This window comes from Podarcis raffonei, chromosome 14 (genome assembly GCF_027172205.1).
Source record: "Podarcis raffonei isolate rPodRaf1 chromosome 14, rPodRaf1.pri, whole genome shotgun sequence".
Lineage (NCBI taxonomy): Eukaryota > Metazoa > Chordata > Lepidosauria > Squamata > Lacertidae > Podarcis > Podarcis raffonei.
Genome location: NC_070615.1, coordinates 26,518,097 through 26,538,976, shown reverse-complemented (window position 1 = coordinate 26,538,976; position 20,880 = coordinate 26,518,097). Strand labels below are relative to the sequence as shown.

Genomic DNA, 20,880 nt, shown 5'->3' with positions numbered 1-20,880 from the left:
ACCTTTTTGCAAGTGCCTCTATGTCCGACAAACATAACAGAGGTGGACGAAGCCTCCACATTTAGAAGCAGTATACTTCTGATTCTCAGATACAGGACAAGAAAGATGCATCTGGCTGGTAACAAGGCAAAGAGTGGCCCCATGCGGAAGGGAGTTCCACAAAACACGGCCCACAAAACTTAACACAGCACAAGTGGATAGAAGAGTGAGCGACAACAATATCATAGGCAGACATCAAAACAAGGGAATCATTTCTATAAGCAAGCAAAACAAGTAAAACTGCTCCAACCAAAAGAGAACAGGATAGACTTAGCCAGAAAGGTGGGTCACACAAAACAAGATACTTTTGTCTGTCAAAGGCTGGTGGGATAAAGAGGCACTTTCAGATGCATTGGCTGCACATCTCAAATTGGAGATCAGACCTGGCAATGGCTTTTTAAAGAAATGCCCCTCCTCTAAAAATCCTCCTGCCTGGACAGCTTATTGGCCCCTCAGGAGAAATGTATATGGAAGACAATCCCCCTGGGTCCTTCACCCCAACAGCATCTTCTTTGACTCCTTCATGCAAATGTTCCCTTGACGGCTCCACCCCTCCACGATGCAAGTTTTCTGTGCACAGACAGAAGGCTCTGCTGACCCTGTCCTGGCATGCATCCACCCCACTGAGAGAGAGAGTGTGGGGCAGGGAGGGTTGTTCCTGCCATAGCAAAGTACCCTGGAGCCCCCTTGTATTGCAGACTGGGCTGGCTGCTAGCCTCTGCCTCTGCCTCCCCCTCTTTCCCTCTCGCTCTCAAGCACTGAAAGCCTGCTTTGGCACAAGACACTCCAGCTTGCCTGCTGCGCCAGCCACTTGCTCTGAGCCCCACCTTCTTCTCTCTGCTGCAGAGATGCAGGTGACCTTGAGAAGGTCGAGAGGAGACTCCAGAACTGCAGAGGCAGCTCAGATAGGAAGGCAGGCAGAGAGGGAGGGATGGAATGGGATGAGCTGCCCCCACAGAAACCTTGCTTAGAGCTTGGGGTGAGAATTTGGGGTGGCGGGGGGGGGGGAGAGACTTCTGAAAGGCAAAGTTGGTGGTGAGAGCTATATGTCAATGTAGAAATAGTCTATCCTTTCCTAGCGCTGCCTTTCTTTAAAAAAGAGGTGTCACTGGCCACTCCCTTCCAAGGGAAAACTCCCCTTTTAGCAATAGATTGGAAGAAATGGCAATCTGGGGGAAACCCGAATTGCCATTTGTTCCAAATGAGCACTAAAGAGCCGTTTTCACTGGGGGAAAGCAGTGGGAGAAGAGGAAATGTAGACGAGCCCCCACATTGTACATTTAACGCACTGTGATACCGCTTTAAACACCCAAGGAATTTTGGGAGCTGTCGTTTGTTAAAGGGTGCAACCTCTGGGCCTTTCAAGTTAAGAGAAAAGGCAAGGAAAAATTGATATCGTAGAGATTTATAAAATTATGCATATCCTGAAGAAAATGGATAGAGAAAAGTTGTTTTCCCTCTCTCATAACACAAGAACTTGTGGACATCCAATGAAGCTGAATGTGGGAAGATTCAGGACAGGTAAAAGGAAGTGGGGGTGGTGATTACTGGGTTGTTTTTATTTTGATTATATATTTTGTGGTTTTATATTTTGATTTTGTTCTGCAAACCGCCCTGAGACCTCCGGGTATAGGTAAGGTAAAGGTAAAAGTACCCTGCCCGTACGGGCCAGTCGTGTCCGACTCTAGGGTTGCGTGCTCATCTCACTCTAGAGGCTGTGAGCCGGCGCCGCCCGAAGACACTTCCGGGTCACGTGGCCAGCGTGACATAGCTGCAGCTGGCAAGCCAGCACCAGCGCAGCACACAGAAACGCCGTTTACCTTCCCGCTATAAAGCAGTCCCTATTTATCTACTTGCACTTAAGAGTGCTTTTGAACTGCTAGGTGGGCAGGAGCTGGGACCGAACGACGGGAGCTCACCCCGCCGCAGGGATTCGAACCGCTGACCATACGATCGGCAAGTTTTACCCACAGCGCCACCCGTGTCCCTCCGGGTATAGGGCGGTATATAAATTCAGTATCTAACCAACAAACAACTATGGAGCTCGGTCCCATAGGAGGCAGTGATGGCCACCAACCTAAATGGCTTTAAAAGAGAATAAGACAAATTCATGGCAGAGAGGACTATCAATGGCTTCTGGCCAGGATGGCTCCTCCTCTGTATGTGGAGGCAGCGATACTTGTGAATACCAGTTGCTGGAAACCACAGCGGGGCAGGGTACCCTTGTGCTCAGGTCCTGCTTGTGGGTTTCCCATTGGGAACAGGATGCCGTGAGAACAGGACGCTGGACTGGATGGGCCTCTGGTCTCATCCTGCAGCCTCTTCTGACGTTCTAATGTCCAGCTTTTGTCGTGGTGCCCCTCCACACACAGCAATGCTGCGGAATGTATGGGCGGTCCAGTATGAGTCCACCACTAAAGCACTCTTGTTGCATCAATTACGTGTTGCAGAAAACGCCTGCAGAAGTTCTACCAGTCTGAAGGGTCTCCACTAATCCTTTTGAACCCCTTCCCCTGAAACAGGCAGCACATTCTGCTGCTTTCTACTTACCGAGGTGTCTTCAGAGCAGGATGCAATGACGTTTTCAATAAAAGGGTTCCACTTGATGTCGAGCACGTTCCCCTGATGGCCGCACACTTTGGGGTAGTTTGGTTCAATCCGGCCAGTCTGCAAAAACAGAGCAAGAATCTGAGATCAGCAACTTTTCAACAATTCAAGTGCAAATGTTTCAAGACCGCCGCCTGCCGTTAACAGGGAGTCATCTGTGACCCAAATAAGGCACTGGAAGTACTCGGTTTAGAAGCATTTATGTTGTCGTTATTACTGGGGTCTCATCCAGACGATGTGCCACAAGTCTGGAAATGTTTAAAGTCCTGTGTCTGAGCGGGCTCTTTTTCGGTCATTTCCACAAAGTCTAGGTGAGGTTGTTGGGTTGGCTGAGGCACAAACAAGGTCACGGCGAAAGGAGCGGCCGGATTCTGATTTGGAAGAGGTGGTCTTCTTGCAAGGATAGGGCTGCTTTGAAGCTCAGTCAATGTCAAGAGCTTCAAAGGTTTGCTGGAGATAGTGGCAGACTTGCAGGTAATTTCTACTGTGTGCCAGGGATCCTGTTTTGACACTGCTTCACTGGGAGGCTCTTTTGAATGCAGCTCCCCTTTCATCGCTTCACATCTCACCGCTTCAAAGTTCCCTAGCTCCCCTCGTCCAGGGATGGGCGCCTTGCCATCTATAAATACACAGAAGTGTGCTGTTCTGATGGCAGAGAGCAGACAGGCAGGGAGATGAAACCAGACCAGGTGGGTGGATGGAAAGGGGGACGGATTCTGAATAGTCTCTCCCCTCCCGGTGACACCACATGACTTCCCACAATTCTCCTTTTTGAAAAATAAAAACAAAACCCTCCCTCTAGCCAGTGCCGGTTTTACGTATAAGCTAAACAAGCTATAGCTTAGGGTCCCACTCTCTTGGGGCCCCCAAAAAAATGTAAAGGAAAAAAAACACACCTGGATGTACATTTCCAAAATATAAGGTAGAAAACAAATAAAATACAATTTCAGTTCAACAATTACTTTGATAAAATACATATTTTGTTAATAGATACCTATTAGATCCATAAATTACCACATAGCATATATTCAACACAAAAAACAGTGACAATTTGTTGTTGACAAAGGACAGCTGGACATATAAAGGGCCCCATTACCTTCAGTAGCTTAGTGCTTCATCAAACCTAAATCTGGCCCTGCCTCTAGCGCAGGGGCGGGAAAGCCTTGTGGATCCGAGGGCCACATTCCGTACTAGGCAGCCTTCTGGGGGGGGGGGGCATGGCAGTTGTGGGTGGGCCCAGAGGCAAAAGTGGGCAGAGGAACTGATGTCTCTGTTACCTTTGCACCATAGGCCAGTTTCTAGATACACTGTTAACCCCTCATCCTTCCAGACAAGCAAGGGGAACCCTCAAAAGTCAAGGGCAAATTCCAGCCAGGCAAAAGCACTTGAGGAAAGTGTGACATGAGGCTGGTGAGGGGAAAGGCCTGCAAAGAGGGGGTGTGGCTTGGGAAAATTTGGAGGGCCAGGTGGAGAGCTCCGGAGGACTGCATTTTGCTCCCTGGCCTGATATTCCCCACCCTGCTGCTGCTGCTGCACAGATGCATATTCTCCCCTAAGACAGCTAGACTTTGTTTTATTCACTGCATTCATATCCCACCTTTTCCTCCAAGGAGTCAAAGGTGGCTTCTCCTCATTTCATCTGCACAACAACCCTGTAAGGTAGGCTAGGCTGAGAGATGGCAGTGGCTGGCCCCCAAGGACTCCAGGGCCAAGTGGGGATTTGAACCCTGGTCTCCAGGGTCCTAGTCCGACACTCTAACCACTACACCACACTGCCTCTCGCAACCACAAAATGGGCTACACCTAGCCAGCAGCAGATGCTTGAGCTCCCTGGAAATGCAGACTAAGGGCTTACTCTGCATCAAGATAAACCTCTTGAAGCTGCCATCTCAGTTGGTGACAGCAGTGGTGGAGTGGCCAGGTATTAAATGAGGTAGCTATTCTGGAGCAAGGAGCATGGGGAATTTTGTCTAATCCTCTGTTATAAAGCCATCCAAGCTGGTGACCATCACTGCCTCCTGTGGGAGCAAATTCCATAGACATAGAATCATAGAGTCAGAAGGGACCCTGAGGGTCATCTAGCCCAACCCCCTGCAATGCAGGAATATGCAGCTGTCCCATACAGGGATTGAACTTGCAACCTTGGCGTTATCAGCCCCATGCTCTAACCAACTGTGTGCTGTGTGAATAAAGACTTTATTTTATCTGTCCTGAAAAGTCCTATGTGGGCTGGAGTGACAGCAATTTCAAAGCAAGCCCAAGCTTTATTTTCAAAACCTGAGGAAGAGATATTTAATCCACATTAAACTGGATTATTTGCCTGAATCAATGTATACAGAGAAACGATTTTCGAGAGGATAGTTTAAGCAAGGTTTTAACCAGCAGAGGGTGCCATCAGGCACCCTTACAATCGTCAGCTCTTTTGACAGGATTTATCTGGCCACCGAATAGCTACCGTTCCTGAATCATAGCATCATGGAATCATAGGAGTTGGAAGGGACCACAAGGGTCATCTAGTCCAACCCCTGCAATGCAGGAATCTTTTGCCCAGTGTGGGACTCGAACCCACAACCCTGAGATTCAGAGTCTTATGCTGTACCGACTGAGCTATCCTGTTACATTCAAGAAAAGGTCAATCATGTTTTCATATAATCCTGAGTGACAGTCTTGTTTTTAGATTACTTAAAAAAGAAAAAGAAAAAAAAGACAAGGGGGAAAGTCACCTGCAGGTCAAGGCCCATCGAGCCTTTCCAGGAAAACATCTTTGCAAAAATAAGATCAGGAGAAAATCTAACCTACTGTTATTGTCCCTAGTGTGAAATGCAGTCTTCATCACCACAAAAGTTGTGGATTCATCACTCTCACCAGAAAGGTGATAAGCTGCCTGGAAGGGTGACCTGACCTGCTTGCAGCCACAAAACTGAATCAAGGGCTAAACTTTCAGTTAGTAAATTAGTAAATAGCTGGTTCCTCCCTTCCACCATATGCATGGAGGGGCCCCACTGCTGTCTAAATTTTGGGGGAGCCTGGTCTTGGGAATGTATCAGCGCTATCCCTTCACACTTGGATTTTGCTCTTGGGTATCCAAGCCTTGGGTATCAAAAGGGACGCGGGTGGCGCTGTGGGTTAAACCACAGAGCCTAGGGTTTACTGATCAGAAGGTCGGTGGTTCGAACCCCTGCAACGGGGTGAGCTCCCATTGCTCGGTCCCTGCTCCTGCCAACCTAGCAGTTTGAAAGCACCTCAAAGTGCAAATAGATAAATAGGTACCACTCTGGTGGGAAGGTAAATGGCATTTCCATGCGCTGCTCTGGTTCGCCAGAAGTGGCTTAGTCATGCCAGCCACATGACCCGGAAGCTGTACACCGGCTCCCTCGGCCAATAAAGCGAGATCAGTGCCGCAACTGAGAGAGAGAGAGAGGCTGACGGCTGGCTTCATTTTTCACTCTAGTGCAGGCATAGGCAAACTCCGGCCCTCCAGATGTTTGGGACTACAATTCCCATCATCCCTGACCACTGGTACTGTTAGCTAGGGATGATGGGCATTGTAGTCCCAAACGTCTGGAGGGCCGGAGTTTGCCTATGCCTGCACTAGTGCAGGAAACTGCAGCAGAGCCCAGCAAAGACTAAAATAGTTGCTAGCTGAAGATGTCTGCGCTTTTCATTCTCTGCACCCCTTCCCACTCCCTGCCCCTAAAATGAGGCATTCAAGGTCACACAGGAGGACATGCCTGGCAGATGGGGGAGCAAAGATAAGGGGCGAGAGATTAGCCCGTCTACCATGTGGCCTGTCAGGTCTGCTGCCAAGCAACCTAAGTACAAGCTCTGGCCAAGAGGGCCCCCAACCTCTTGCAGATGCTCATTTCTCTCAGAGATGTTTTGGTTTGGGAGTCACTCCAGAATGACAAGGGCAGGCCGGTGTGGACACCACAGGTCCCCAAGGGTGCAGTGGACACAAGACATTGGCTCCCTGGTGCAGAATTCAGCTTGCTTTTAAAGGATTAAACAAATTCCATTGACTGCATCGTTGCAGGAAAACATTTGGCAACATTTCCGTGACCTTCTTTCCCCTCTGTCGCTCACTCCCTTAACAAGCTAATTCCATTTTATTAGGGGGTGGAAATGATGACCCACAAATGGAAGCCCCACGAGAGAAAACTAAGCACTTTGTCTTGAAGTTTGCTTATTAATTTAATACTAGAAGTCGTGGACATTCAATGCTGCTGCTGCATGCTGGGAGATTTCAGGGCACATCAAAGAAAGTCTTTCTTTATACAGCGCATGGCTAAACTATGGAACTCACTCCCACAGGAAGAAGCGATGGCCACTAACCTAAATGGCTTTACAGGAAGATTAGATAAATGCAGAGGAGAGGGCTGTCCATGGCTGCTCGCCAGGATGGTTATATACTCTTCTTCCATGATCAGATGCAACAATGCTTCTCAACACCAGTTGCTGGAAACTTCAGGAGGGGAGAGACCTCTTGGGCTCAGATTCTGTTTGGTTGGCCACTGTGAGAACAGGATGCTGGACTAGATGGGCTACTTTTCTTATGTTCTTATGATTGCTTAAGGATAGAGGAAATGATCTTCTACTGAACAGATCCTTTGGTACATTAGCTCAGCATTGTCTACCATGTAGTTTCTGTGCTGACTAGCAGTGGGATTTAGTCAGCGATCTCCCACTTTCAGCATGCAAAGCAGATGCTCTGCAGTCATTCATCATTTGTCTTGTAGTTAGTACGCCGCTTTCAGACTGCAGCATTGTATATTTGGAGGCTCTGATCCCCGATTCAAACACCGGAGTCTCCTGCAAGCCTTTTTCCTGCAGTACCAGATCGGTAGGGCCAGAGGGAGCCCTTGCCGGAAAGCAGCAAACCATCGCCACCTGGTTTCCAGCAGCCCTGAAATTCTGCACATTATTTTCCAGACATCCACTGGGCTCCAAGTGCAGCTGCAAAGGGGGGAGACCTTTTTGCTCTTTCATGACTGTTGTCCATCAGAAAGGAGAGCAGCAGCCTACATCCATCTGTTCCTTCCCTCCCGCTTCTCAAGATGCTCTGCAGCTGCCTTGCTACTGCCTTGGAAGGAAGCTTCACTGCAGAGCCTGGCAAGGGACACAGGAGGAAGCAGTTGACTGAGGAGTCTAAGCTTCTCCTTGCAGAGAGCAGCAGAATCAGGGCCAAAGAAAACACAAAGGGATCCTCCAGACTAGTTTACTGGGTATCCAACCTGGTTTGCCTGTACAAAGCTTATGCAGAGGTCTATATTGAACATTCAGTCCGATCCATCTTGTTAATAATTCCTTCACCCCACACTTTTCAGTGCATTTATTTCCCTATCACCTTCTGAACCACAGATAGTCCTTAAAAATCAAAAGTGGGTTTGTTGCATCAGGTTGCAGAGGCGAAGAAGCTTCTTGGCCTAGATGACCAGCCCTTTAGCTCCACCCCCAGGATGGGATAACCCTGACAAGTGGGCGGGGCCCCCACCTGTCAAGTGTAGAGAAAAGCAGCTCAGCAAATTTTCAGCCAAGGTTGGCCGTGTACAGCACAGATTGGTTGCTGTCTACAACATCATTCCATTCCAGGGAATGTTTCTGAAGCAGTTTGTGCCCATTTAAAAATGCTGGTTGTGCTTTCAAACAGAATAAGTAAAGAGAACAAATGTATATCTAAATGAATAAAATATTGTGTGGTATTCAGACTAAACAGCAGGTGATGGAAACTGAAGCTCATGGAACATGGCCCTTGCCACCCCCCAGCTGTAGAGTGGCCGAGGGCACGTGCAGTCAGTGTGGGGGCTGCCGCTCTCGTGCGCCATCCATACGGACGTCCGTACAGGCTGCCGTGGGTGTGCACTCCATACGGGATGCCGCACATGCACAGTCTGTACGGGATGCCGCACATGCGCAATCCATATGGGATGCCACTCGTGCAGCAGCCCGTACAGTCACCGTGCAAGCGGCAGCCCGTATGGATGCCCGTATGGACGGCGTGCACGAGCGGCAGCCTGTATGGACTGCGCATGTGTGGCATCCCATACAGAGTGCACATGTGCGGCATCCTGTACGGAGTGCGCATGTGTGGCATCCTGTATGGAGTGCATGGGCTGCCGCACAAGCACAGTCCATATGGATGTCACACGTGCACCACCGGGCAGTTCGTCCCACCCCTCAGCATCCTGCCCTGGGTGCCAGAGAGGGTTCCTCTGACACTGCTTATGGGCTCCCCATTGAGGCACCTGGCTGGCACTGTGAGAAAAGGATGCTGGACTGGATGGCCCCCAGAGGCCTGATCGAGCAGGGATCTTCCTATGTTCTGTTTCTTTTCTCCTATTCTCTTAAGGCCATAGCAGCAATGGAAGGAGGCTAATGGCAGCAGGCGACGGAAACTGAAGCTCATGGAACATATCAGGCTGACTTCCTTGGCACACCCAGGAGGAATCGCTTTGGACCACTTCGTGCAGAACAAGCCCTTCGATTGTTGCAGGCGTTACAGAGACAGTGCGAGAAGGAAAGAGGGTGTGCTTTCACTAGCCACATCCCCCTGCTGCATTTCAGACCATTTTTATTTCTGCTTTCCTGGACATGCAGTTCTTCCGCTTGGAATGTCAAGCTGGGTTGGTGTTTGTGTGTGTTGCTAAACTTGGACAATTGTGCCCAAGCCTGTCTCAGGAAATATGATTAAAAGGAGAGGGATCTTGATATGGGATATTTAAAAGGGCTAGGGTTAGGAATTGGTCCGAGCTCTCCATTTCAGATTTTTGCAGTTTCTCTCCCCCCCGCCCATCTGAAATTCAGTTCTCTGCTTCTCCACATCTGTTTCTCCTCCCCACCCCCTTTTAAAAAAAGAGGTCCTTATGAAAATGAAAATTCATCAGCAAACGTCTCCCAATGTGCATGTTTTGTGCAATTTGGACGGATGCACACTTCCCCCCCCAAAGGATTGCCTCCAAATATAATGCAACTTTGCATGCTATTTCCATGAATCAATGCATTTCTTGCGTGTGTACTTTACGTATACACACCTTTGAACACCATGGTTGGCTGGAGAACTCTGTTGCAAAATTTGGATAAGTTCAAAGGTGGAACTTTGGTTTCAAGTTTAAAATATCCCCCTGGATGCTTTGGGCTGGAACTCCCATCATTTGGGGCTGATAGGAATTGTAGCCCCAAACACCTGGCAGGCACCAAGTTGGCGAAGAGCACTTTAGCTTTTCAAAAAGGCTTTAAAATCATTTCCCCCCCCCTGGAATTTAGTGACTGAGGGGAGCAGTGTATGTAAAACATCTTCTAAACTTGTAGCTTCTTTTTCTATGGAGCCACAGCAGCGATAGGAGATAGAGCTTCATTTCTTCAGCAGCTGTGCTGGGAACAATTGGCCTTTGTCAAATTACAGGAACGTAATTTCTCCAGCAGGAAGAGCAGAAGAAGAGCCTTCCTCGCCCTACGGAAAAGGTCATGCCCATCCCAGCACAATGGAGTGGTATCCCTGCCCCCCCCCCGAAACCCACTTGGCCAGCCTGACACAGCCAGAGGCCCAAGGCTCTGGATCACATGACATCTCTGGCAGATCATAGAACTATAGAGTTGGAAGGGCCCCAGAGGGTCATCTAGTCCAACCCCCTGCAATGCAGGTAAGGTAAAGGTAAAGGGACCCCTGACCATGAGGTCCAGTCGTGGCCAACTCTGGGGTTGCGGCGCTCATCTCGCTTTATTGGCCGAGGGAGCCGGTGTACAGCTTCCGGGTCATGTGGCCAGCATGACTCAGTCGCTTCTGGCGAACCAGAGCAGCGCACGGAAACGCCGTTTACCTTGCTGACCTCCCACACATGGTTTGCAACATAACGCGTGGTCCCATTCATTACCATTATGCTTCTTCAGTGATGGTTTGTACATCACATTGACCACAGGTTAGGGTTCCCCCCTCCCTTTGTATGGGAAGGAGACTAAAATGGTTAAAAACAAAATGCTCTCACTTAGCAGCCAGGTTTTCTTCTTCTCTTTCTTTTCATAATGACAACCATTCTGGGTACCCACTCGATCCATCTAAATGCTAAATGTTGCTATGGAAACCCTCATTGGACGCACACAAAATTATCTTTGACATCACTTGGCGCAGACAAGCCATACCTTGCAAAGTTAAAGCAATCCTCCTCTCTTACCCAGATGGCACATTTTACACACTATAAAATATGGTCAAAAAATGCCCCTCTGCCTCCAGCTCCTAGCGCTGAGCTGCTTGCGTGGGCGAACGTCAATCATCCAAATGGATCCCCACTTGTCAGTCATTCAGCCTACATGCTCAAGGCAGACCCTGTTTCTCTTTGCATGCTGCTGCCTAAAATATCCTAATTTCCCCACTCCTTCTCGCCTTTGACAGCCTGGATAGCTCTGTTGGTTGGAGAGTAGGGCTGAAAAGGTTGCAGGTTCAATCCCCATACGGGACAGCTGCATATTCCTGAGAGCCAGTGTGGTGTAGTGGTTAAGAGCAGTGGACTCGTAATCTGGGGAACCGGGTTTGCTTCTCTGCTCCTTCACATGCAGCTGCTGGGTGACCTTGGGCTAGTCCCACTTCTCTGAAGTCTCTCAGCCCCACTCACCTCACAGAGTGTTTGTTGTGGGGGAGGAAGGGAAAGGAGAATGTTAGCCGCTTTGAGACTCTTTTGGATAGTGGTAAAGCGGGATATCAAATCCAAACTACTCTTCTTCTTCTTCTTCTTCTTCTTCTTCTTCTTCAGTGAAGTAGGTTGGACGAGATGATCCTTGGGGTCTCTTCCAACTTTGCAATTCTTATCTTTGTTTTTCTTATCTGTGAGACTAAAGAAGAACTGCCTCACCTTTCAGTGGTGACATGACTCATAGAATCATGGACTTGGAAGGGAGATGAAGGGGCATCTAGTCTAACCCCCCGCAATTCAGTAACCACGGCTAACAGACTCATTTCAGTTTGTCTGGCCTTCTGACATGGGGGTCAACTGACAACTTCCACTTTGCTTTTGCAGTCAGAAGGGCAAGAGTAGAACCTGCTGCTTGAATGCCATGCATAAATCAGGTTGTATCATGCTAGTGTGGCATAGTGGTTAGAGCGTTAGACTGGGGTTCAAATCCCCACTCAGCCATGAAGCTCACTGGGTGACTTTGGGCCAGTCACTGCCTCTCAGCGTGGCCTACCTCACAGGGTCGTTGTGGGGACTAAATGAGGAAGGGGAGAACCACATACACTATCTTGAGTTCCTTGGAGGAAAAAGGTGGGATATAAAATGCATTTTTTTTAAATAAAACTGTTTTAAAAGTGAGATACGGAATGTTCAAGACTGGAAGGGGGGCACACGACTTCTTCGTTGCACCAAATTTGACTCAGCTTGCTGCAAATATAATCCCATCTGGGTGTGTTATTAATAGCACTGCCTACACATTAAAACAGGATGGAAGAGGTCAAACAGTCCACAGAGAGTACATAGATAATTGCAGGATCCTTTCAAATCTCTCCATGGCTCCAAAATGCTGATTCCAGGATCTGAATTTGTGGGGCAATTAAGATTTTCTGGGCACGTGAGCCAAGCAGTGAAGCAACGTGTCTCTGAAAAGAGGGGCTGAAGGTTTTGTTCAGAGGCAAGGAGCAAGCATGTTAAAGCTGATAGGATACACATCAGAAACAGAGGGAGCTGATTTATACAGAGACCACCAGTTCATCTAGCTATGTAATGTCTACATGGACTAGACATGTGGCTGCCCAGGATTTCAGGGAGGGGACACTCCCAGGTTCAGTCCCTGAGAAGCTGTTGGGGACTGGACCTGGGACCTTCTGTATGCAAAGCAGCTGACCTGCCTCTCAGCGACAGCCCTTCCCTCCCTCCTATTTTCTCACCACGTTGGAACGTAATTAGCTCGCCTCAAGCCAAGAACATAGCCTGCATGCAAAGCCATCTCTTCTCCAGTGACTCAGCTGGGCACCAGTAGAACACTTCCCACCATTAGACTTTCCTGGTGCTAACCACAAAATGAAAATTCAAGCATGAAGCTTGGGTTGCCATATTTCAAAAAGTTACGCCAGGACACCTTGAAGGTTGTTGAGCTCTTTTTAGGAAGACCCCAAAATTGCTGAGTCTTTTTAAGGAAAACCTGAAATTATTTGGCTTTTTATTTTTACAGAAATATGATTTTTGAATTGACTTGCCTAAGATACAGGACAAAGTGCCACCTTTCAGAAATTCTCCCTGGACATCACATCTGCCTTTGAAATCGTGGTAATGTACAGGATGTATGGCACCCCTGATGAAGCCATCCAACAAATAAACGCATCAAGGAAGGACTTGTACAACCAACGGCTATATTCATGCCTCTTTTGACTGGCTGCCCTGCTACAAAGGAGTTACCTGCGTCTATTATGGCATCTGAGCTGGTGTCTATAATGTCTTAAGACTGGAAAGGTGCTGGCATTATGGACTCCTCTGGTGCTGTGACTTCTGAGGAGATAGAAATGTCAAAGGCTGATTCAAAATAAACTTTCTTCTCCGGGTATGAGATGCCCTCTGAATCTGTGGCATCTGGCTGACGCCTGTGAGAACAGGATGCTGGATTGTCATGGATGCTTTAGGTGAGATTCCTCTATTGTAGGGGGTTGGACTAGATGACCCTTGGGATCCCTTCCAACTCTACAATACTATGGTTCTAAGTGTTTACAAGCACTGCTCCAGAACCCCCAAATGGTACACTTTCGTGAAGTGTAGCCTAGAACCAACTCTGCACTGGGGCAACAAATTGCACAGTGAACCAATGGTTTGCTTTTAAAGCGAAGGGCCAACAAGTTTGGTTCTTTTGTGTTTGGATCCCTATGGAGATCTGCATGAGCATTGTGTGATGTCATCTCCATGTACAAATAGTCAAAGATGCTTGCTCAGTGTGTCCAGTCAAGCGCCTTCATTAACCCAGTCCACATCAAACCCCCTGAGATGATATTGGCAAGTATGAAAAAATGCATTTCAGCCAACAGGTGATTAGGGGGGGAAATTATGCTCCTAAACCAGAGATGTGGGACAGCCTGATGATCAAGATGGATGCTCTGTCCTGACCACAAGGGGTTAACAACAAAAGATGCTAAAGTGCTATATTAATGACTCTGGAGTTGAGATTCAGCGGCAAAGAGACAGGAGAGTCACTCCCAACTGCAGCTCATGTACCTTGTTTTTGGAATATTAATCGGAATCAAGCTGCGTCTCACAATTAGAACGCTGATTGTACTTCCTTCCATCTGTAGTCAACCCAATTAAAGACGGCAGCTTAGGAAGAGGTTCATCGGGGGAGCTAATTGGGGGAATGAAATGGGCCTTTATGCTTAGGAAATGGGGGGCACTGCCGAGCTTGAGGGGGCACCCTGCTTTCACTTCCCTGCCACTGCTGGCCCCACCCTGCTGCCCTGCCAGAAATCTCAAGTTATGAGATCTCAATGAGTACACTGCCTCTCTCTAATTTCAGTGCCACCATCAGAAGACAGAACAGTGACTTCTGGTTGTTTAGCCTTCTCTTAGAGAAGGTGGTGGCGCTGTGGGTAAAACCTCAGCGCCTAGGACTTGCAGATCGCATGGTCGGCAGTTCGAATCCCCGCGGCGGGGTGCGCTCCCGTCGTTCGGTCCCAGCGCCTGCCAACCTAGCAGTTCGAAAGCACCTCCGGGTGCAAGTAGATAAATAGGGACCGCTTACCAGCGGGAAGGTAAACGGCGTTCCGTGTGCTGCGCTGGCTCACCAGATGCAGCTTGTCACGCTGGCCACGTGACCTGGAAGTGTCTGCGGACAGCACTGGCTCCCGGCCTATAGAGTGAGATGAGCGCACAACCCTAGAGTCTGGCAAGACTGGCCCGTACGGGCAGGGGTACCTTTCCCTTTACCTTAGAGAAGGTGGTGTCTTGAGTTCCCCCTGGATAATTTCCCTGAGGTGTCTTTTCCATCTGATTCTAGGCAAAGGACCCAAATCTCAGGTGTCAGGGATGACCACCAATCTAGTTGGCTTTAGAAGAGGATTGGATAAATTCATGGAGGAGAGGGTTATTGATGGCTACTTGCCAGGATGCCAACGCTCTATCTCCAAAGTTGGAGGTAACAATGCTTCTGAATACCAGTTGCTGGAAACCACAGGAGGGGAGAGGGCTCTTGTGCTTGGATCCTGCTTCCTGGTTTCCCACAAGTACCTGCTTGGCCGCCATGAGAACAGGATGCTGGACGAGATGGGCCATTGGTCCAATCCTGCAGACTCTTCTTGTGGTCTAATGAAATCCCTCTGGGCTTAAACAGTTACAACCCAGGAGAGCATTTTCTCCTCATACATCCTTTTCTCCTTGGGAAATTCATAGCGAATGTCTTCTGATCTGCTTTGTTTTAGCCCAGCACTCCAAGATGGTACAACTCTGAGCCAGGTGCAAAAAGGCCTACAGATAGAATTAAAGAACAGGGATGCCTCCTAGCACTTTCTGAACAGGAGAAGTCTCTTTTGTGGATCAGAACTGAACTGAGCTCATACCCTTTAAGACAGAGCTCCACTCCTGTTCGCCCCTCATTTCAGCAGTCTAATACAGGTGAGCAAATTTGTTTCCTTATTGCTGCTGTTGGGCAGTTGAGACTCATTGAGCATTCAACCTGAATTGGGCTGTGTACACATTACCAACCTAACATGCAGACAGGCCATTCTTTTCCTCAATTCAGATCAAAGCTGGGGGGTTTCGGGGTGGGGAAAACATTAAAACAGAGCATTTCATAAGAAAGGACAGGATAGATTCAAGGTAGATATGGATTGCAGCTAATGTAATGCTAAATCACTTCCCAAACCAGTGGTGGGAGCGCAATGGATGCTGGTAAATGGGGATGCGCACACTGCTTTCTTTGCAGGGAGATGAGATGACACTGACTATTTCATCAGCATTCATTCTGGTCTGCTTGCGGGATAGGTTAGATGAGGTTGCATCAAAGCAAGTGCCATTCAACACTTCGCTGCACAGTTTTGCATCACTTTCCCAAAAGCCAATTGGAGGGAGGGGGAGTCAGGTTTGTTGCAGGAAATCTCTGCAGGGTTAAACTATGGAACTCACTTCCGCAGGAAGCCGTGGTGGCTAGCAACTTGGATGGCTTTGAAAGAGGATTGCACAGATTCATGGAAAAGACTCTCAGTGGCTATTGGCCACGATGGCTATGCTCTGCTTCCTGAATGCTTCTGAATACCAGTTGCTGGAAACCTTAGGAGGGGATATTACAACAACAACAACAACAACAACAACAACAACAACAACAACCACCACCACCACCACCACCACCACCACCACCAACAACAACAACAACAATTTATTATTTCTACCCTGCCCATCCGGCTGGGTTTCCCCAGCCACTCTGGGCGGCTTCCAACAGAAGGTTAAAAATACATAAAACATTAGTTTTAAAAACTTCCCTAAACAGAGCTGTGCTCAGATCCTGCTTGTGGGTTTCCCACAGGCAAATTTGGTTGGCCACTGTGAGAACAGGATGTTGGACTAATTGGGCTCCCTTTGACCTGACCCAGCAGGCTTCTCTTACATTCTAACGTTTAGCCTCCCAATCGCCTAACATTCTGCAACCTGAATTTCCTGCTATGAAAGTGGATCCTGCCCGAAAACTGAAATGCTCAGCAACCTACTGCAGTAGATTCCCAATCTCCCTTCTTCTCTCTCTTGATCCTGGCCGTGTCTAGGTTAAGGAATTGGCAGCTTGCATCTTCTCCCCCAAACTTCTCATGTGGGGCTCCCCCCCCCCCATAGCTGCCTTGCAGTCTGCTGAGTGGGAGTTTTTCTGGCTTCCAGTAAGAACAGGGAAGCAGGTTTTTATCATAAGTAGCTAAGATTTCTGATCTGCCAGGAGGGGAACATATGTCCCCCGAGAGAAGGCAATGTACTGGATGAGGGGGAAGAAAGACATTTTAATAAAAGCTCGCCAGAATATCACAGCAAGGACTTTAGACTCCTGAGCTGAAGCGGCTGCTCTCAGTAGTTTCTAGGCTACCTCAATTTATTTCTGCTAAATATAGAAGCATATTAATTAGGGGTCTGTTCATTTCAAAAGACTCCAGCTGATTGCAAAGAAACTAATCCAATCCTTCTTTGTTCTCCCAACCCACCTGTTAATTATTCAAATACAGCAAGGTGAACCCCTGATTTTATCTAGCTCCAGCAACTAGAAACCTAGGAAGCTGCATTATATATACCAAGTCAGACCCGTTGCTCCAAATAGCTCAGTACTGTCGACGCAGATGGGCAATGGCTGTTTGGGGTTCAAGGCACAAGGCATTCCTAGCCCTACCTAGAAGTACCAAAGATTGAACCTGGGACTTTGCACAGAATTATGGCCCTTCTCCAAGTGAATTCAAATACCTTGTTCCCTCCACTATTTCACAGATGCACATAAGGCCACTCCCTGTACATGGGTGGGTGGGGTTAGGGGCAGAGTCTGGCAGCCCATCAGTATGATTTTATGGACAGTGGTGGGCTAGCACAATCCAATTTCAAATATGTCTCAGGTGGAATTGAAAGTTCATGCTGGCAGGGGCTGCAGGGACAGAGGACACCAGCCTTCCTCAGTCTGCTGCCCTCCAGATGCATTGGACTAGAACAGAGGTCAGCAACCTTTTTCAGCCATGGGCTGGTCCACCATCCCTCAGACCTTGTGGGGGGCCGGACTATATTTTAAGGGGGGAAATGAACCAATTCCTATGGCCCACAAATAACCCAGAGATGCATTTTAAATAAAAGCACATATTCTACTCATGTAAGAACACCAAGCAAGCCCCACAAATAACCTAGAGATGCATTTTAAATAAAAGGACACATTCTACTCATGTAAAAACACATTGATTCCCAGACAGTCCACGGGCCAGATTGAGAAGGCAATTGGGCCGGATCCAGCCCCCGGGCCTTAAGTTGTCTACCCCTGGACTAGAACTCCCATCAGGCCCCAGCTAGCATGGCTGATTTAAAGTAATGTGTTCATCCCAGAATTGTTTAGGTGGTCATTCAGCTGATTTCAAAATTAGATGGCTACTGGCTACTTTCTGCAGTGCAGGGGTTTGAACCGGCTGACCCTTTGTGTTCCTTCCAGCTCTACAATTCTGTGACTCTATGAATGTAGATTGGTTTGCTGCCTGTAGGGTAGCTTCACATACACCAGCAGTGAGAAAGTTATGGACTGCTTTTTATGCAAATCCATGTTGACTGCCAGGAGGATTGTTCTAAGCCCTAAACAAATTGGGAGAAAAGCTTTACAATTCCATGTTTTGGACATTTGTGTTTCTGAAATGTGACATGTTTAACATGGGTCACCTCCAGACTCTGTGTTCTGTGGGAGTGATTCAGTCACATATTGGAATTTCTGGTTTCCAGGTTTAAAGTGGAATAAGGTGTTCACATCTAAGATTTCTATGGCTAGGGAAATGGTTTTAAAAAATGCAGGTTGAACGAATGGCCAGTGACAAGGCATAAACACCTGCAAGCAAATCAGAATGAATGCAGGACAAATGTTTGTTGCCATAGAACCTCCCTGCAAACAAATCGGAACAAATACTCTCTGAAGGCTGGATATGATCTAACTGCCACCTAAACTTTGTGCGTGTAAAACAGGATGAAATCTGAAGAGAAAGGCCATCTGGAGGACCCCAACTCTTGGACTGTATTGTTTTTGTGTATTACATTGTGATGGCTGTTGGCCACAGACAATGGAAAACCAGGTGGATAACTGATTGTTAATGCCGTGGCAAAGATGGCGGGTGCTTCCAGAACATGAACTTAATCCAGCATTTTCTGTCTGCTAACACAAGTGGAAGGGTGAGCTTTAATGTTGCACAACAGCAGTTGCACTGGCAAAAACCCACTGTGCAACAGAAGGCTTTCTTTCTTTCTTTCTTTCTTTCTTTCTTTCTTTCTTTCTTTCTTTCTTTCTTTCTTTCTTTCTTATTGCATTGAAAGCTCACCTTTTTCTCCAAGGAGCTAAAGGTGGAGCACAGGGTTTTCTTCCCCCTTTTTCTTGAATCCCCACAACAACCCCCAAGGCCACAGTGAGTTTCATGGCCCAGTGATGATTTGAACCCTGGTCTCCAGCAAATTTAGGTCGTAAAGCTGATATGGCACTCTGGGGCAACAAAGCCATTCTCCCTCCCTCTCTCTCTCTCTCTCTCTCTCTCTCTCTCTCTCTCTAACACTGGATTTTTTGTGATAGGGGAAGTGATGGGGAAATGCGCTGTCAATGTAACATTGTGTAACCTCTCTTCAAACAAATGAGGCTATATGCTCAATGAATAGCTGACATCATCGAATTTCCCTGGAAATGTTTTGCAAACAGGTCAGGATGAATGTTTGATAAACAGGGCACCTGGAAAGGTGCACAGCTGAAATGAGATAAAGAACATCCCCACCAGGGCTATATTTGGCTGTTTGTAGATTCAGACCGGCCAGTAGAGTCTGATGGGATTATCAGCTCTAGGGTTAGGGATCTCTCTCTCTTTCTTCCCCCTGCCCCCCCCCCAATGTGTCTCTCTTACACACATACACAAACTATTGATTGTGGGTGAATGCAGTGCTGGTTCACAGCATCAATCTCTCTCTAACACCTTTACACAGAAAGGGAATCAAGCCCATTTCCATCCGTCTAAGCTGTAGCCACACCCTGAACCCTATAGCAATTATTATAGCATTGCCTGAGAGCCTTGGACCATAAATAAACATGACTGACAGGTGCCCCTGCATCCTCCCTGAGGCCCATTTCCAGGAAGTCGGTTTAAAATTACTCAGTGTTTAAAATTTTATAACCCAGACTTTCATGTTTAATTTTTAAAATCCACACAAGCATCTTAGGGAAATCCCACAGGGCAAAGTCAACACATGCAATCATTTGCAGGAAAATGTGGGGGTGAAACATTCCCCCTCCCCCACCCCAATGTTTTACGTTTTCAAGATGCTGGTTTCACTTTTTCCCATGCAGAAATATTCTCCACTTGAGTTGCTGTTGGCAGCAGCTGGAGAACAGAAGGCAAAACAAAGAAAGTCCCTCCCCCATGTTGGAAGGACAATAAACTGGGGTTAACATAAGCTTGTTGAGCAATAATAATGATGGTGGTGATGATATGCATGGGGGGATCAGTCTGGATCAGGCATAGGCAAACTCCAGCCCTCCAGATGTTTGGGACTACAATTCCCATAATCCCTAACCACTGGTCCTGTTAGCTTGGGATGATGGGAATTGTAGTCCCAAACATCTGGAGGGCCGGAGTTTGCCTATGTCTGATCTGGATGATGCCCTAAGTGCCTTCCAATTCATGGGATCCTATACTTGTGGGGGGTAGAAAATATGGAAGCAAAGTTGGCAAACCAGTCCTTTTGTTTGGCAAAGATTGTGGCTGACTGGTTAAACAGATTAGCATAACCAAAGAGGCTGCTGTGTGCCAAAGGGCAAGCGGATGTGCCTTTCTTCCACTCCCTCACCTAGCTACTAGCTAGGAGAACACTAACCACTGAGGTGTGAGAGAGCTAAACTGGAAGTAGGCTGGAAGCTGGATACACAGAAACCTGCTTGTTCAGTGCTGGATCCAAAGCTGCAACTCAAGGAGAAGCAAGATCTGTTGAGGTGTTAATTCCATGAGCCCCTCCATCTGATGATAAGGTTGTATATATGTGTAAATGAAATCATCTATCCTGAAGACCCCACAATCTCCTCTGACCTTCCTTCCAAGGAAACAGAAGCGTGGTAAGCTTTTGGAAACCCAAGAGTCTCTCAGCGCTCGGAGATTGTGGTGGCATGTGACGCTGCTGATCATAATCAAACAAAGAGTCGCTTACTTGTTCCAGTGGAATGACAAGAAAGGAGCCCCCTCCGGCACTTTCCGTTACTATGGCAAGGAACTTCGTATTCACCGCACAGAAGTGGTTGTCATGGACATTCTTGGTGATTGGGATCCCGTCAAAGCAGTGCTCTCGGTTGGCCACTTTGCCATAGACGTTTCGAAACTTGGAGCTGCGATACTGCGGCCGCCATGACATCTGCAAAGGGGAAAACGTAGAGGGTTTTTTTGGGGGGGTTGTAGCAATGTCACCTTTTATGAGGGGTGCCTCAGGCTCCCACACTTAAAACAGAAAGGGAGACCCAACAAATATAGAAGTACACCCCCCTTTTTGGCACCTAGACACCCTAAATAATACCATAAAGGTCAGACCACAGCCTGTCTCAGGG

The 20,880-nt window shown here is 47.8% G+C and overlaps 1 protein-coding gene across 1 annotated transcript in view; it reads right to left on the bottom strand.

The window, feature by feature from the left end:
* Positions 1-20,880, bottom strand: part of CORO2B (coronin 2B) — a 74,731-nt gene that overhangs the window by 17,333 nt on the left and 36,518 nt on the right. Inside the window, exons 2-3 of the mRNA XM_053365780.1 lie at positions 20,490-20,690; positions 2,590-2,706 (exon numbers count right to left, since the gene is read on the bottom strand). Of these exons, the coding sequence (XP_053221755.1) occupies positions 2,590-2,706; positions 20,490-20,690 (318 nt within the window). The remainder of the gene's footprint in view (positions 1-2,589; positions 2,707-20,489; positions 20,691-20,880) is intronic.